Here is an 18656-nt window from a genome sequence, read left to right on the forward strand (position 1 = left end):
TACATACCATACATCCATTCTTGGATTTCAAAATTCACACTCAAATAGAAGTCAAACTTACAAAATTAGGCATAAATAGAGGGTATTCTGGACATGAGATTAATGCCTGGGAAAGACATTTGCATCACAGAAGTGTCCAACAATGACCATCTCTAACAAGAGAGAATCTAACCACTGCCATTTGATATTTAATGGTATTACCATTACTGAATTCCACCTTTCAATATCCTGGGGTAAGCATTGACCAGAAACTGAACCAGGCCAGCCATTCAATTACTGCAGCTGCAAGTGCAGATCAGGAGCTGGCACTTTGGTGAAAGTAACTCATTTCCTGATTCCTCCAAGCCTATCTAAAAAGATACAATTCAGCACTATATGAAATATTCTTCACTTGCCTGAATGTGTGCAACTCCAACAACAGTCAAGAAGCTTGACATCATTCAGGATGAATAAAACCCTTGTTTGGCACCCACCCAGCACCTTCAATATTCACTCTCTTCGCCACTAGCTTACATAACGTGCCTCTCTACAAGATTCACTGCAGTAATTCAACAGAGCTCTTTCAACAGCACTTTCCACACCCTAATCATCTACCACCTTAAGGACAAGGGCAGCAGATGAATGGGAATGCCATCACTGACAAGTTTCCCTCCAAGTCACACACCATCATGAATTGTAATTATATTGGATGCCTTCAGTACCACTGAAGGTCAAAACTCTTCTTAACAGCACTCTCAGTGTACTCAAGACTCCAAGGACAACACCGGTTCAAGGAGGCAACTCACCAGAGTCACTTTAGGCCATTTTGGATTGGGAATAAATGTTGGCCCAGCCAGTGAAGACCACGTTCTTTGAATACATCCCACTATTAGAAATTATTGTACCAGTAATACTTACCAAGTAACTTAATATTTTTTAGTCAGTTTACGAAAGATGAGTGACAACTATTGAGATTATGGCTCTGAGGCAATATTTGCCTCAGGTTTCTTTCATAAACTGATAAAGGTTTACTGAAGTTTTAGTAAAAACAACCGACTGAACATCATGCCACATGGTACCGAACAGCACAGCGCGAGGTCACTCAATGCACAGTACCTTATACTGCTCTTAGAAAGAGAGTTATCCAATTACTCACAGCACTCTCTACTCTCCTTCATGTCACCATGCATCATTCTGTACTTTATGGGGATGAGCTAAGAAAGGCGAAGCAGTAGAAGTGAATGATGATGGAAAGTTCTACACTTGAAGCAATAACTTTTGTTCTTTCCACAGGTTCTACCTAAGCTGCTGAGTCTTCACAGTTTCTTCAGCACATGGTAAAGTTTGTTTTCCGTCAAATAGACATAATTCAGAATGAAGTATTTTGTGAGGACTTCGCAAGAAGCCTTTATCCGAGTGGACAGAGTGGCTAGGAAGTAATTGTATGAAGACTTAGGCAGGCAGATACTGCAATACAGTCCTGCGGGTGTGCAGTAGAAACACAGAATCCCGACATTGTGGAATCAGGCCATTCGGCCCATTGAGTTCACACTGACCCTCCAAAGAGGATCTGACCCTACCTTATCCTTGTAACCCGGTATTTCTCATGACTAATGCACGTAACTGTACATCCCTGGACACTATGGGCAACTTAACAGGCCAATCCACCTAACTTGCACAACCTTGGACTGTAGGAGGAAATTGGAGCACCCAGAAGAAATGTACACAGATATGGGGAGAACGTGCAAACTCCATATAGATAGTTGCCAAAGGGTGGAATAGTACCCAGGTCCCTGGCATTGTGAGGCAACTGTGCCGCTCCCGGCCTTATATGGTACATTTCCCAAGATTTAGCTTGGCTGCTAGTGATAATGGCATTCCCCATCAGACTACTCACTCCCAAACTCTACGCTACTGCATGCTGAACTCAAGGCAATTACAGTGGTGAAAGAAACATCGCACCTCTCCGTTGCTTTTACTGAGAAGGTTTGGAGATAGACGCAGTGATGTTCATCAAGATTCTTCTCAAGCAACTCAGGATTCTGCTCTGTAGGCTCTTCCAAGAGATATACACACAGATAAGTAGCAACTGCACCTTGAGGACGATAAACTCAGCCAATGATACTTTTAGATCTGTTTGAAGCATGGTGGTCTTCCAGTGCAAGAAGTTGTACTCAATGGAGTGTTGGAGACTGGCACAATCCAACATCTAGGACAAGGTGTTGTCTAGCTGTTGGCACACTAATGGTTGAGGCGGACCCTGCAGAAGCACAATGGTAAAAGATCATTGACTAAGATCTTTCAGCCATGGTGCACCAAGAGGCTGGAAGCTTAGAAACCTCTTGGCTAATATGCTGGTCTCGGATTACCTAAATAAGTTTCATACGTGTTGTAATTGGATGCTCAATGATGAAAAGTTGTATTTTCTTCTAGTTTCCACAATGTCCAATGTAAAATGTTTTGGAACATTCTTTAATCATAAAATATTTAAAAGTATATTTTTGGGGAGATAAAACTTTTCCCAGTTGGCCACTTCTCATACCTTGTGGTATTTGCCATCTCTACCAGCAATTGGCACTGGGTAAGAGTTGTTTAAGATAGCTCACTATCATCAATGCACCTTTGTCTTGGGCCTACCTAGTGATTCACGGTAATGGATACTTAGAGCAGCTGCAGAAGAGGCACTGTTCTTAGATAATGGGAAGGTTTATTGCCTAATAGCAATAAATACAACTAAATTTGATTAGAAGTAATTCTTCCGAGCTGGTACAGATACATTTGAATCCACCCATTCTACTGATCTCAATGTATCATTTACAGTAACCCTTTCAGAACCACTACTTTATACAGCAAAGGAGCTGCCTTTCACATGAAATGTTAAACTAGGGTTCTATCTCCTTCTCTGGTGAACACAAAACATCCCACATTTTAAAGAATAGGGGAACTCTCCCTGGTATTTTGACCAATATTTACTTCTCAACTAACATCACTAAAGCAGTGCATCTGGTTAGTATTTATTGCTGCTTGTGGGATCTGGTGTGATCTTGGCTGAGTGAATTCAGTTCAAAAAGTGTGTTGGAGCATCCTGAGGGCATAAAGGGTGCTACATAAATGCAAGTCTTCTTTCCTTTACATTGTTTATTTCATAGCTGCACTTTTGGTAGGCCTTTTCTTGGCGGATATCCTGTGGCTAATAAACATCTCTCTTGACTGCCCTCATTTCTGGATATCGTTTCAACTCCAGGAACCATCACCCGCCAAGAATTTCGGAGAAGGTTGTCGTGATGCTGGTGCCCTGTGATGGCAACCTTTGAGGTTGTACAATTTCTACAATAAACTCAATACAAACCTCATGGGGAAGTTCAACAATGATTTTAATGTTTACAACCAGCAATAGATGCAGCCCTCTTTAAGTATCATTGACAGCCTGAATGAGCTTCAAGGTGTGTGCTATTTCTATCTCCCATCAATATTAAACCTTTGCAGCTATAGCCCAGTTAATGCCAGGAACCTTACATCTGTTGCATTTCAAAATGTCGAATTGTCGCACACAGTTCTCACCTGCAGTTGTAGTGTCAGAAATCAATTTCTTTTTGTAAATGCAAGGTTGGGACATTTCCCCACCACCTGCACCATCCTGCAAATGAAACTATTTGTCTGTATTCTCAAACGTTCATTTACAATTGTACTGCCTTCTGGCCCAAACAAAAAAAAAATTGAAAAGAAAATTTGGTCTGTTCACTTCAACTTTGTTCAGAAACAAGCTAACACTCACAGGTCTTGGTATGTGCAAGAAAGCAGCAGAGTGGGCAATTACTGGCACCACTAACCTGTAGTGATCTGACCTAACAATTAGCTTCATAATCACCTACTCAATACCAATTGAGCTCAGGAATAGCAACAACCATTTGTGTTAATGCGGACGAATTGGTTTAAGATGTCTCACTTTTCTCACTGAACAGGAGGGGAAGAGGTCCTCAGAGAGAAAATCAAGTTCTGATGGTGATGTTTAAGAAAAAAGTGGATTTATCAATGCCTAGTTTTTCACTCTTGGAAAAAAATGCAATATATAACTTTTAAAGGTATGATCATTTGATATGGCATCCAATTTTGGATCACTTCTGACACACAGTGGAATAACCTGTATCTCATATTGAATATCAAATCACTTAAAACAAGGACTAATGTTGGGGATCATATCACCCATTTTAAACTATGAAGTAAAATTGAAACCCTCAGTGTTAATTTATCTTTGGTTTAGAAGGCATGTGAGGATTTGTTTTAACCAAGAAGGTAATCTTAATTTGGAAATCATTGTGTAAAAAGGATGATAGAGGTAGAAACCTCAACATTTTGAAAAAAAACTTGAATATGTACTTAACATGCTGGAACCTACAGCGCTACAAAACAGAAACTGGAATGCAGGAGTAGGCGGAATGTTTAGTTCAGGCATGATTGTCAAAAGTCCTCTTCTGAGCATTAACTTCTAATCATTTTATAACAACTTGCATTCATATATCACCTTCAGTATTGTAAAACATCCCAAGATGTTTCAGAGAGGTACAATCAGACAATTGACTAAGAAGGAACTGTTTGGACCAATGATTGATTATAGCTGAGATATTAAGCAGCATCTTAAAACCAGAAGATACTTTCTGAAGTTATTGTCTGTGTAAAGGCCTGATAACTAATCAATAGATGACACCTCTGTGTGCATCTTGGAGATTGATTTGGCTGCCCACACTTACGAATCCCAAAGGGATCAGTACTTGCATCAGCTCTCTGACATATATAAAGCAGTGACCTCTTCCTGACAAAAGTCACAGCTATTTGTCCATGACCTTACCCAGGCTTGCTAAGGCTCAAGAGCTCCAAAATATTGAGAAAGTACTCATACAAAATCGGTTTTCTGCAGAAGCGCAATTCTGTAAAATGGAAACTGAGTCAAGCACTATCAGATTGTCATTTGGACTTTCATTCCAAGGAGACCAAGGAAGAACTTCAGCTGCTGCTGTTGTGTGATTTGAACTCATGCTTCCCCATCTCAGTCCCAGAGTCTGGCCTTCACCACTGTCTAGGCCTGATTGTTAACCTCAACATCAAACTGTAATTCATTCTTGATGAAGGGCTTTTGCCCGAAACGTCGATTTTCCTGCTCCTTGGTTGCTGCCTGATCTGCTGTGCTTTTCCAGCACTACTCTAATCTTGACATCAAACTGTAAGTGCTGTCCCAACTGTACGCATTTAAAAAAGAAAATGTGGAGAGACCTAAAAAATGTAGAGCTTCACGATGTTGAACAAACATAATGAGTTGTTCACAAGAGGCTAGAATTGGAGGAACACAGATTTCACAGAGAGTTGCAGGTGTGGCAGAGATTTCGGAAATGGGGAAGAATACCAAGCTTATAATCTAGGCTCACACATCAATTCTACTTCGTAGGATACCAGAAAGATTATATGAACAGTCTTTTCTCCGAAAGAAGCCAATAGCAGAATTTCAGCTATGTTTACACTTGCTTTCCTTCAAAGAACTTGGGTTTAGTTAATTTGCAGCAGTTTGTTTACTCGGAAGCAAAGCCTTGAATATTGATATCGAAGTATTGAGTACAAAGACTTTGAAAACGCTGAGTTAATCCTCTTACAGCAGACAGTCTGTAAGACATTAGTAATAGGGTTAAACTAATCACGGTAAAGAAAAGATGACACAAAATGACCATGAAGTAAATCAATAGCTGCAGAATTTTAAAGTGGACTTCAGCTCTCAAAAATAGATCTGGTGATTGAATGATGTTAGTCACATACACAAAGCACCTCAGGGTGTACAGACACCTCTGCATTATAATCATAGTCCACAGGCTTCTAATCAAGAACTGTTTGAGTGATGGAAGAAGTCAGGTTTACAGTTTCTGCAACACCCACTCTCCTCAAAAGATAATTATAATTTGGTATTCAAAGCCTACAGCAAACATACGTGATATCTCTGTTACTGAATGAAACCAGCATTTGCTTCAATATGTTTGCTGACACCAATGATTGGATGACAAATGCTGGCAGCACATGGTCACCACTGATTATTTCAGCACGCACAGTGTAACACTGCTCTTTACTGACCCCCTTTTCCCCTAAGCCACCCAACAAGCCCAGAGCAAAATGTAATATTCACCAACATTGAACAGCATATGAAGCTCAGGCATTGTTATTAGGTAGGATAGGAACTGGACACTATGCCAATTCATCGTGGGAACTTTGCAGTCTTGGCTGCATGTGGTAAAGGGCAAGCACGTTCCCAAAACAGAGTAGAGGCCCTCAAGCACTTTCTAGTGGTAATTTAAGCCTCCTCTGAAAGAAATCTCATAACGGGCCATCAAACATTCTTTTTGATATTAAGATGAGCAAAAATAATAACTATGGGGTAGATTTGCAAATGGGCTCAATTGATTTCAGGAGCATGGATCATGGGAGTGCCAAGAAACTGGGAATGTAGGCTGTTTATAACCCAATTCAAAAGAAGAACTAATTTCCAGTTGTGAAGGTTCCATGCTTAAAGGTGCTTTGATATAAATGAAGACCTGGTGAAGCCACAGAATTATGCAATTATGTCCAGATAGGTTGAAAGAGTGGTTTCCTGTGTTTTTTGTACTTCATGTGATCTCCTATTCTCATCTTCACTGTCCTTTAAAGCCTCAGCACATTTACTTTTCACCCCAAACTTGATTTTTTTTTCCAATGGTCTTCCTAGAGTGAACCACACTAGCTAGACACTATTTAACCTCACTGATTACACATAGAATGGTGGTGTAGTGGTAATATCACTTGGCCAGTAACCAGGTAGCTTCAACCAAGCATCTAACAGCATGAGTTCAAGTTTCTCCATGGTGGCTGGGAATTACAAAGTCAGTTAATTAAATCGATCTGGAATTATACAGATTTACAGCACAGAAGTACCTACTCAGGCTGAAAGACTGCTATCCAGTCTTGGCCTGTAGATTTCAGCACCTTAGATTAAATTCCCTACAGTATGGAAATAGGCCCTTTGGCCCAACAAGTCCACACCGACCCTCCGAAGAGTAACCCACCCAAACCCATTCCCCTACCTTACATTTACTCCTGACTAATGCACCTAACACTATGGGCAATTTAGCATGGCCAATTCACCCGACCTGCACATCTTTAGATTACACAATGAGGATGACTTGTAAATGTTAAAAATCACACAACATCAGGCCACAGTCCAATGGGTCTAAGTGCATTATTAATATTCTGAGGCCAGTACAGAGTTTCTGCCTCCACTATCCTTTCAGGCAGTGAGTTCTATATCCCCACTATAGGAATAGTGACAGCTTTTGGTGTAAAAGAATGAGAGAAGATCTCATTGAAATATGAAATTCTTACAGAACTAGACAGACTGGATGCAGGGATGATGCTCCCTCAAACTGGGAGGGGTCTGGAACAAAGAGTCACGGTCTCAGAATAGAGTATCTTAGACTGAGATGAAGAGAAATCTCTTCACTCAGAGGGTGGTGAACTTGTGGTGTTCTCTACCACACAAGGTGGTGGAGGCAAGTCACTGAGAAAGGAAATTGATTTCGAAACACTGAAGGTGATATGGGGAATGGAGAGAGCAGGAGATTTTGGAAATCTATAGGTTACATAATTATTGTGAGAGTGATCTAGTGTTAAGTTGTGATCACTTAAAAATTTTAAACAATAATTACTTTATTTTAAACATGTATTGCAGCATGGCAAGTCACGAATTTGTATCACTAATATATTACACATGTAGGTAGATGTGAGCCAATTTCTTATCATTTCAATGTTTTGTTCTGCCACTTGTTTTGATTTCTTTGAGAGACGGAAAAAAAGGAACCCTCATGTTATGATAGAGATCACTGTGCAAACAGTAAGTTAAAAGGTCAGGACTACAACCTCAATCACATCCCATGTAACAATAGTTAACCAACACAGATAGTCTTATGCTGGCAATGACAGAGAAGAGCTCTCCTTCATTCTTCAAAGCCATCTCGTCATTCCATCTTAAAATAGATGGTATCTTTCAGAAAAGGTCTGAGGCCACTGGCACTGGACATCCACAGTTCAAACTGGAGTCCTTTATTAGAGGCAATTTTATGCTTTGATGGTGGCTGCAGGTGTCTTATCTGTCACTCTGTTATCAACCGGTATTCAAAAGGAGGGGCAAGCTGTCAGTAAAGCAAGTGCCTTTATCCAGCCATCTATCCTTCCTCCAATCCATTAAGCAGCATCCTTAACCTCGGAGTCTCTTGATGGAAAACTTGACGTGCTCCGTACGGCAACACAAGCCAGAGATTGCAACACATTGAAAATATTTTCACTTTATGTAAATATTTAGTAATCTCATGTAACCAGATGTGTCCCTATAATGGATCTGAGGAGGAAAATAATTAATGGGTCTGTGCTTAAATGTATATATTTCAGAAGTTTGTTTTTGTTGTTTGAATGACCTGAAGTTCGAAAGTATCGCTTCTGATCAAGCAAAGAGTGAATAAGAAGAGAGAATGGAGCAACTGATGTCAGGGCAAGATTATATGAAGGAGGACTTGTTGCAGATATAGGATAGGGTCTTTCCTGTCTACATCACTCAGGGAGGATGTAAACTACAGCCTCCCTGCTTGGGTTCCAGGTCCTTTTAGGCCCTATTTGCATTATTCCATTTGCTTTATTGAGCACTTTAATCCAGTCAAAGTCCTGCAGGTTAAAATTGAAAATTAAAATACAGAAAGGCTGAGCTCCAAGAATGTAAAAGAGCTGCTAACAATTAGCCATCTATCCGCAGGGCATAGAACGTTGAAATCAACTCAAAAGGGTGCTGCCTTTATATCTGAAGCAAATTGGAGTACTTCTAGAAACTTGCTGCACTGAAAACTTAAATTGACAATATGCCAACTGGTAGAAATCGAATTTAGAATCCATAAGAGCTTCCATTTATGCAGCATACCTAACATACAGAAAAATTGCAAAGAGCATCATAGCATCAAATTGGACACCTGCAAAGAAATGATTCAAGGGATACTGTCAAAAGGTAGTTCAAAAAGGTAGGTTTCGAGGAATGTGTTAAAACAGGGGAGATGGAGAGTAAGAGATGGAGGGATGATGGAGATTAAGGCAATTACAAAGGAGATTCCAGAGTAGAAGATGATGGTTTGATTACAATGGTAGGGGCTGGTAAGACTATGATATAAACTGGAAGTCATTACGAACATACAGTAACCATCAGGAAAGATGCTGAGTCAGTGTCAGAGTCAAACAGCATAGACATAGTGGGCCAAAAAGATCTGTTTCTATGCTGTCCAACTAACTCCAAACTACACTAACCCAATTTACTTGCACTTGGTCCATAGCCCATACCTTGGCATTTTAAGTACCATCCAGATGATTTTTAAATGTTGCCAGATACCTGTCTCAATCGTCCTCCCAGCTAGAATGTTCCATATATCCATGTTGAAGAAGCAATCACAAAATTCTGGTATCTTTTCACAGTAAATATACTTTTCACCCCATTCAAAATATGTGATTTCTTATGATGGGAAAAGCTGAAAGCAGGTTAAAAAAAAAATCCCCAGGTCAATCTGGTGGGAAAAACAAATCTGGAAAATTCTTCTTCAGCCCATCCAAGCAATGGAAAGAGATCCAAGAGATCACTCAAGCATAGAGTTAACTGCAGGACAGGTCATTCTGCTATAACACGTGTTTCATCAAAGCTAATTAGCAATAACATGATTGATGAATTGAGGACACTATTTTTAAAGCATGTATTGGTTATAACATAATTCCTGCTTTATTAGTTTAAATGGTGCTGCTATTACGTGACTTTCTTATAACCCGGGATTGTACAAGAGCAGAACTACTATGTTATAGCAGAACTGGCTGTATCTGCCTATTGTAAGAGGATGCAAACTGAAACAGGGGTATCTTACATCTCACGGACAACATAGAAAATGGCATTTTATTAAAAAACAAGTTGACATACTGCCCACAATTTTCTAATCCATACTTGCCTCATGAACTAACTGGCATAATTCATCTTTATAGACCTCTCCTGCAATTGTAATTGAAATGAAGGAATGAATAAAAAGACTTTAAAAGTAGTGGATCTTGCCTGTTCAGAAACTTTAGTTGCGTTACATATCAGTTCTGCTTTCTTTTCCCAGTTCTATCAGGTCCACACTATCATATTACAGGTGATTGCATAAATACGGTGGTCTACAGGTTAAAACAGAAGCAACTTGATGAGCCCGGATCAAGACAGCCCCCATCAACACATTGATTCAAACTTTTCTCTGCAGTAACAAACCAGGGGGAGAAGTGGTGGAACCATTACAAAACAATAATTAGGGCTGTAACACCCCAAAAACAAAATACACCACTGAAAATGGGACTGACAGTTCAGTGAAGGTCGAGATTCAATGATCAATCTGTGTCATTACATTACATTCCCTTATCTGGCTGGATTGAACAATTTGTGATGCAATTTGGTGAGGTCAAATTGCTCTGAACTAGGCAAGGTATTTTCAATACCAACAATTTGCGTATGTGTGACATTTAACATAGTGAAATATCCCTGAGAGAGTATTATTAGTGAAAATTTCAACACGCATTAACTTGGCTAGAAAATTCATTAGACCTCACCCAGGAGAGCTGAACAGGATGGCAAACTTGATTCTTTTGGGCTCAAACTTGGATGAGGTTTCAGGGGAATTGATGGTTCCCATGAATTGGAGCACTGCTGTACTCAATAAACAGTGTCGCAGCAGCATTATTGATTTCCAACTTCTCTGGGAATCAATCCTTAACTCCCAAAGTCAATTTTTTAAAATATTAATTAGGGCATATAAGCAAGTTTGGAGGATCAATCACTTATTCCACATCCCAATTGATTTTAATCTCAATTTCTTTTTTAGCCAAGTTAATGGGAGATTTGACTGCTCCAGATTTAGTTAATCCCAACACATCTCCTGTGCAGGACAGTTACGGGAACTGAAAATATCATTGTCATGGCATCCTTCCAAACTCCTGGAAGAGATTAGACTGGATTGTACAAAGTTCAATGTCACATTATATACAAGTTAGCAAAGCTTTAATGGCAGGCTCTTGAAACTTGAAGACAGCAGAAATTCAACACACCAGCTCAATTTAGCAAAGAAGTGACTGTGACTAATCAGCTACATCTTGAAATAGGGACCTCCTCTTAAAAATGGACGGATGAATGTCACTTGACAGGGACCCTGATCCTAAAAATATGCAAGAAATTGGATCCGCATATAGCATAATAGTGTTGATTCAGCTGAGTTCCCAGGACTTCACATGACTCTTCAAACACTGCAACAACCAATTTGTGAGCCTGTAACTAACTGTAAGGCCAGCTGTTAAGACAGAGGTTGGCAGGTGTGAGGAAGAAGGATTGAAAAGGCCATACATTTGCCCAACCCATTAGTTTCACACATACTCGATTTCTGCAAACACTGATTACAGAAGGAGTTCAGTTGGTTCAGTCGGCTGGATGACTGGTTTGTGATGCCAACACCATGGGATCAATTCTTTTCCAATCTTTCCCCTGAAGCAAGATGACCCTCAAGTTAAACTGTCACCAATTACCTCTCTAATGAGAGAGCCACCCTACGATCTGTTAAGACTACAGTGACTTAACATTATTCACTAACTTTGCTTTTGCACTCCAAATTGTTACTGTTACATGCCATTGTTCATAATAATGGTTAGCAAACAGTTAAGTTCTATTAATCAAATTTTACAACTGTTTATAATCGGAATGCACTGCTCAGATAAGTAATATGAAAACAAATGGGTTCAATTAATTTGTTTAGTGGGATTTTCAACAGATCTTAAAAATGACTGAAGAAAATGAGATATTGTGTAACAATGTATTATGTATATTGCTATATTTGAGTTTTCGTCTTCTGTCCTTGGAACAATATTTTACATTGATAAGTCCATTGATGATTGATTGCAATGACTAGATTAATGTTTTAAAAATTTTATCCTGGAAGTGGGGACTGAGTAGAATGAGTCCATTCTCTTTGAGGTTTAGAAAAATGAGAGGTAATCTTATTGCAATATTTAACTGTTCTGCGAGAACTTGACAAGGGTTGATATTGAAAGACTGTTTCCCACGGCTGGAGAGTTTTGAACTAGATAGCATAGTCTCAGGGCAATAGTTCAGTTATTTCTGACTAAGATAGGAGCCATGACTCTATGACTCTATTCACTCAGAGCATTGTGAATCTTTGAAATTCATTATTCCAGAAACTGCAAACGCTCAGTCATTCACTACATTCAAGACTGAGAGCGATCAAGGCTGGAAGAGAATCAAGCAATGTGGGAATCAGAAGGGGAAAATGGAAGTTGAAAATCAGCCACATTGATAATAGTGCAGAGACCTGCCCTATTTCTTATATTATTAAGAACAGTGTCTTTTCAAGTGAGGACATAAATTCAATAAGAGAATCAGAAGCATTGGCTGTGCATCTACCACATTTCAACAGGTAGATTCCATATTGGTGCTAATCATGTTTATTTTGCTTAGTTAGCAAAGGGATTGGCTGACAAGTTTCTCAACACCTTTTAGACATATCCTATCTTGGTATTTAGACATTGTTGACCTGGCTAATATCTCCTGCCCACCTTAGTTTCCTAGTTCGGTACACCTGAGTGACTGCCTAGGCCACTTTGAGGGCGATAGAAGTCAACCATTTTAATGTGGAACTGGAATCACATATAACTGAGACTTGGTGAGGACAGTAAGTATCTTTCTTTAGCACTAGTGAACAAATTTTATAACAACAGCTTTTATGACATTAGTTTCATTATTTTCAGATTTGATTTAAAATGACTTCAAATTGGCAAACTGCAAAAGTGAATTTTAAATTCTCACTTTCTTCACCATTAGCCCAATCTCTGAATTACCAGTCTAGTATCATTATCACTACACCACTATAATGCCTGTAACTCAAATCAGATATTTTAATCTGGCCACCAAACTCTTTGAAACCTGCCCGACTCTCCTTAGCTTTTATAAGTGGCTACAATCCTGATCTGAAACGTGCCAAACTCAATCTCCTTCACCAATATCATGTTGCTTTATCTAAGGTCACCAAAATAATCAGCAACAGGCTTTGATGTTTGAATGATACTGGAGCGCAGCACCTCCTGCAAATCAAAGACTGCTTGTTCAATGTCCTTTGATACGTGGGGCTTCAAATGTTCTATCAAACAGCAAATACACTGTAGCTGCAGTAATTCTCCTGACCTCAAAACTAAGCAGAGGCATGTTCCTATTCACAGGACTTTTCTCTCCAATTAGTTTCTTTAGTTTGACTATATCAGCTGGTTTTGTTGATTTCTCTGAGCTTGTGTCCGGGAAGGTAACTGTTAATCAGTGTTGGCAATGGAATATGCTTCTTGCAATTCAAGTACTGGAACACTTGCAGCGTACAATTAGATGACTTGTTGCTCAAACGGGAGGGTCCGAAGTCTCTCTCTAAATTGAAGAGAATAACCGCATTAGGAAGACATAATACCATTTTGTTAAAAGTTTGTATCCTTCAGAATTTGAACAGAATTGTATAGATAAACATTGTCACGGTTTATATATCATATAGCAGACAATTGTATCTCGTGAATTTGAAAAAAAGTAACATTATTCCACAATATTTCAAGTCAGACACTTACCAGAGTTTGTTACACCAATTTCCCACACTCGGCTGTGCCCAAGGAATATTGCAGGACTCTCTTCTTAGCTGCAGTTAAAAATCTAAGTTCTTTGATCCTGCTCCAGTGGCACCTCCAGATCACTGATTAAACACAATTGCTTATTTGGCAACTCACTCAATGCCATTAATTCTCTTCCATGTCCCCTGCCAGTTTCTTCCAACTGCATTCAAGCACTGGACCCTGCTTCCCATATCTTCCTCTTTTCCTAAGGGTTGAAGATTCTTTCGTGACCTCCAAAAATTGTGGACATTTCTATCATTGCGCCATCCACAGATACATCTCAATTTATGTTGTCAGAGTGTACTCGGATTTCCATTCCACATTTTTAATCAGTGTGGCCGTAACCAACTTTGCACTCTATTTCAAAGATGTCAAACATGCCTGAGTCAAACATAGTCACAAAGGTTCATACACTCTTATGACTGCAATTTAGCCTTCCCATAGAAGCAATTTAGCCTTTGCAACGGTGCTAGATTTTTTTAAAAAAACTTGCTGTTGAAGCAACATGTGTAGATTTTTTATCCCCAGGAAACTGTCAAAAGTCCAAAAGTTCTTTTCCTGCATGACTTAAAAAACAATCATGAAATATTTATTTGTCAATCATTTGAGAGTATGCATTTTCTCATCCATGCACCATGTTCTTAAACATTGTGTTCAGAAGAGGGTATTTTGAGAGAATTATAATGAAAATATAATGAGCGACAATGCAAAATTGTTAATCTTCAATACCAAATTGTATTCAAAAAAGGTTTTTTTTTAAATTAAACTTCACCAGATTTTTCAAAGACTTGAGACTTCAAACAAGTTTTCAGGTTATAAATTCAGGTCTCGCTAACATTTGCTTGTTATCAAAAGTGCACATGTATTAAAAATCCATGTCATCATTTGTAACGTAATTCTAAGCCCAGAGTCAACAAATAACCTATATAAATAATCTGTATTTGCTCAGTTTAATCTATCAGTTGATTACAACTTGAAAGGCCTTTCAAATAAAACAAAGGTCTTATGATCTCTCTTTGGAGAAGAAATTAACCAACTAACCTCTAAAGCTATTAGAGATAACTAACTTATTTGGTTTTTTTTACTTGTGCCAAGGCACAGAATGGGACACAGGATCAAACAGTTCAGAAACCATCCAAGAAGTATCAGACTCCTCTTGAGCCATTTAGAAAAGGGTCCATAAGTAGGCCAGTTGTTTCCTTCAACAGGAAGGCCCAGTCTTGCCTCCATGTGTACTGTGAAAGGTTGGTAAAAAAGTCCAAGTCACCATAGTCCTAACAGACCATTGGATGACTCTCTCATTAGGTGGTAGTTTGACCTAAGGATTACCATACCTCAGACAAGGGGACAGGTTGTGAAGGAGTTCCTTTCATTGTAACCTCAGCTGGTACAGGAATTGAACCCATGCTGTTGACATTACTCTGCAATACAAACCATCCAGCCAACTGAGGTAACCAATCTCCCTTATAAAGGTGTAAAGATGTTGGGTACTACAAATTTTACAGTGGGAGGAAAGAAATTCTCAGTTATTCAGAAGGTTATGGTGGTGGGTAAAGAGAGTCTGAGGCAGTCTCAGGTTGTCCATGTGAGCTGCAGTAGCTGATCTTAGCTGGAGGGCATGGGAACCAATTAAGGAAATAAAGTTAGTTGTAATATACTGCAGAATATGGCCAGGGTTTCCACTCCTAATTACTATTTAACAATATCTGCTGGATATACACATGAACAGATGCTTGATGAAGACAGATTCAGACTTGCCTATAACAGCATCCTAAACAGTTGTTTAGTTATCCTCACTGTCAGTGCACAAGAACCAGAGAGGGAAAGAAAATGCACATTACTTCTTTATAAAGCAAAGCACACTTGGTGAATCCTTTACAATAAAAGTGAAGCGTTCCCACCTACCGAACGTTGCACATGGATGAGAAGTTTTTCCCAAAGGATTACTATTCAGTGCTCCAGGCTTGTATATGATATGTGGTTTATTGTGCTCATCTTCATATTGCCCTCCATCTGGTTTCATGAGCGGTTCCAAAAAATATTGTCCATCAGATGTCTGAAAAGTGCCCATCTGTCACAGATAATAAGAACAAGGATTTAACACCAAATATGCTGTTCATTCAAAATGGTGAACAATTCTGCTTAAGCTACATAGAATCATTCTTCACTTCTCCATCACAAGGCATGTGACAGATATAACATTCAACATGAAACATTTACCATAATGGGAATATGACCAATTGGAAATCCAACCATTAAAAGCTGTATGGCATAAAGCTAAATTCCTGGAATAAAGCCCAACCTATTAGGAATGCAAGTCAGAATATAAGATATGATGCAGCCTGGAGCAAGCCAGGACCACAGCTCACTCATTGTAGCTGAAGCATATCATATGCCTGTGCTGCGACTTCTTTCACTGAAGAGTAAGAGGCTGAGCGGTGACCTTATGGAGGTTTACAAAATCATGAGGGGCAGGGATAAGGTGAATAGCAAAGGTCTTTTCCCCAGGGCAGAGGAGACCAAACTAGAGGGCATAGGTTTAAGGTGAGAAGAAAAAGATTTAAAAGGAATCTGAGGGGCAGCTTTTTCACACAGAGCATGGGACATATGTGTAACGAACTTCCAGAGGAAGTGGTAGGTGCACATACAGTTGTAACATTTAAAAACATTTAAAAACATAAGGAAGGTTTAGAGTGAATTGGGCCAAATGCTGGCAAATAGAACTAGTTTAGTTTGAGAAACTTGGTCTGCATGGACAAGTTGGACTGAAGGGTCTGGTTCTATGCTGTATAACTCTACTGTATTTATAAGCTCCTCTGTAAACAAAACTGCAAATGGTTAACCCACTCCAAGTTATTAAATTCCCATCACCTCAACTGACATTAAATGTTCATTACTATGATGAGGTCAATAATAAAACATACACTCTATGTACAATACGTTTGTGTGAGGAGGTTTTGAGTATTTGCATTGGAGGTGATATTGAGCTTTAACTACTTTGCAGTTAACCATTTTATTAAATCAAGGTTCTGAATTAACATTTACCAATTTTCTGAGTCCTACCTGTTAACAACTATTAAGAGAGAGACTGTCAACCCACCAAATATCAACATGCTGAAAATGCGCAATAAATAACAATTTGAAAAAATATGGGATTGCTAGGGAATTAGCAATTCATTAACAATTCCAGCTATGCATTCCAATGAACATGGCATGTAGATCATGTTTTAACATAGCATGTTTAACAACATGCAGTTGTAGAACAACTCAATGTGAACAAAGCAACAATCTGTACTTCGAGCAAACAACTGCGGAAGATTTCATCTATTTATTGTTGGGAGCAAAACTGTAAATAAAAATAGAATAAATACTGTTACCACAGATAAAAATCTCACTGCAAACACTGGTTGTGAAAATAAGCTTTAAAAAGGAATTGCCACATTGGGAAATTCTAGGGCTGTTTCTACTCATTTCTTAATATCATCCTTATTAGAAGGACCATGACAAATACATGTAGTAAGACAATTTGTACAAATATGTCAGGATATAACTATAATAACTACCCATGCAAACTCTGCAACTGAAATCACCTTTAACTTATTAAAAATATTTAAATTTATGACACTTATGTAACAAAAGATGATATTGTGCTACTTTGCCTTTCCACAAAACATTCACAGATGTTGTCAAAGAAAAGGAGCACAGTGTTTATTTTACAGATATTTTCCATGCATTATGGTCCCTCAACTAGAATTGAAGGCATCCTATGAGATGCTATGTCGCCATCTGCCATGTGTAAGATCAGATATAGATATAAATTTTTAAAATTTTACTCAAGAGACATGGATTTCCAGCATCTATTTCCTGTCCCTATTGGCCAGCAAGCAGTTAAGAGTAAATCACATTGCTGGAGTCTGGAGCCACATGTAGATCAGACCAAGTAAGGTCAGCAGATCTCCTTTCCTAAAGGTCATTAGTGAGTGAATTGGGTTCTTAAACAACAATTGACAATAGTTACATGGTCACTATTAGGCTAAGTTAAAAATCACACAACATCAGGTTATAGTCCAACAAGTATATTTCGAATTAGCTTTTTGAACGCTGCTCCTTCATCAGGTAGCTATTGAGCAAGACCATAATACACAGAATTTACAGCAAGTAAACCTGTTGGACTATAACCTGGTGTGTGATTTTTAAACTTTGTCCACCCCAGTCCAACACCGGCTCCTCCACATCATGACTATTAGGCTAGCCATCTGCCATGGTGGGATTTGAACCCATGTTCCTAGAATATTAACCTTGAGATTCTGGATTGCTAGCCCAGTAACATTACTATTACACCGTCACTTGCAAGGCAGGAGAATGAGACTGAGGGATTTAATGGAGAGCTGGCTGTCTGGCCTCCTACCGCGCTGTTTTATGATCAAAGTCTCATGTTTATGATTCTGTAATGAAGACCAATTAAAAACCTCGCTGTGAATTTTGTTCTGGGTTGAATATTTTTGTTACAATCACATTGAGAAATCTATTGTGTAACAGCATAGTTTCCTAAAAGATCCTTGCTTGGAAGCAGTTCAAAGAAAGTTCACTAGATTAACTCATGGAATGAAAGAACTAGTTGAGTAGATTTGGAGTTTTGTAGAATAGAAGGCCACCTTATTGAAGCATATCTAGAGATTTTGAGGAGGTATTGACAAGGCAGATGCTGAGAGGAAGTTGCTCCTTGGGAGCATTGAAACTAGGAGAGACGATTCCAAAATAAAAATAGTCTTATTTCCCATTGAAGGTGAAAGTGAGAAATCTCTTTGAAAGTGTCAGTGATATTTGGAATTCTCTTCTGCAGAGACTAGTGGACACCTGGCAATTGAATATAATCAAAACTGAATGGGACAGGTTATTGATCTAAATGGGAA

The 18656-nt window shown here is 38.9% G+C and overlaps 1 protein-coding gene across 1 annotated transcript in view; it reads right to left on the reverse strand.

The window, feature by feature from the left end:
- LOC122559510 (A disintegrin and metalloproteinase with thrombospondin motifs 20-like) overlaps positions 1-18656 on the reverse strand; it is a 373826-nt gene that overhangs the window by 329883 nt on the left and 25287 nt on the right. Inside the window, exon 3 of the mRNA XM_043709081.1 lies at positions 15649-15814. Within this exon, the coding sequence (XP_043565016.1) occupies positions 15649-15814 (166 nt within the window). The remainder of the gene's footprint in view (positions 1-15648; positions 15815-18656) is intronic.

Source organism: Chiloscyllium plagiosum, chromosome 19 (genome assembly GCF_004010195.1).
Source record: "Chiloscyllium plagiosum isolate BGI_BamShark_2017 chromosome 19, ASM401019v2, whole genome shotgun sequence".
Taxonomy (NCBI): domain Eukaryota; kingdom Metazoa; phylum Chordata; class Chondrichthyes; order Orectolobiformes; family Hemiscylliidae; genus Chiloscyllium; species Chiloscyllium plagiosum.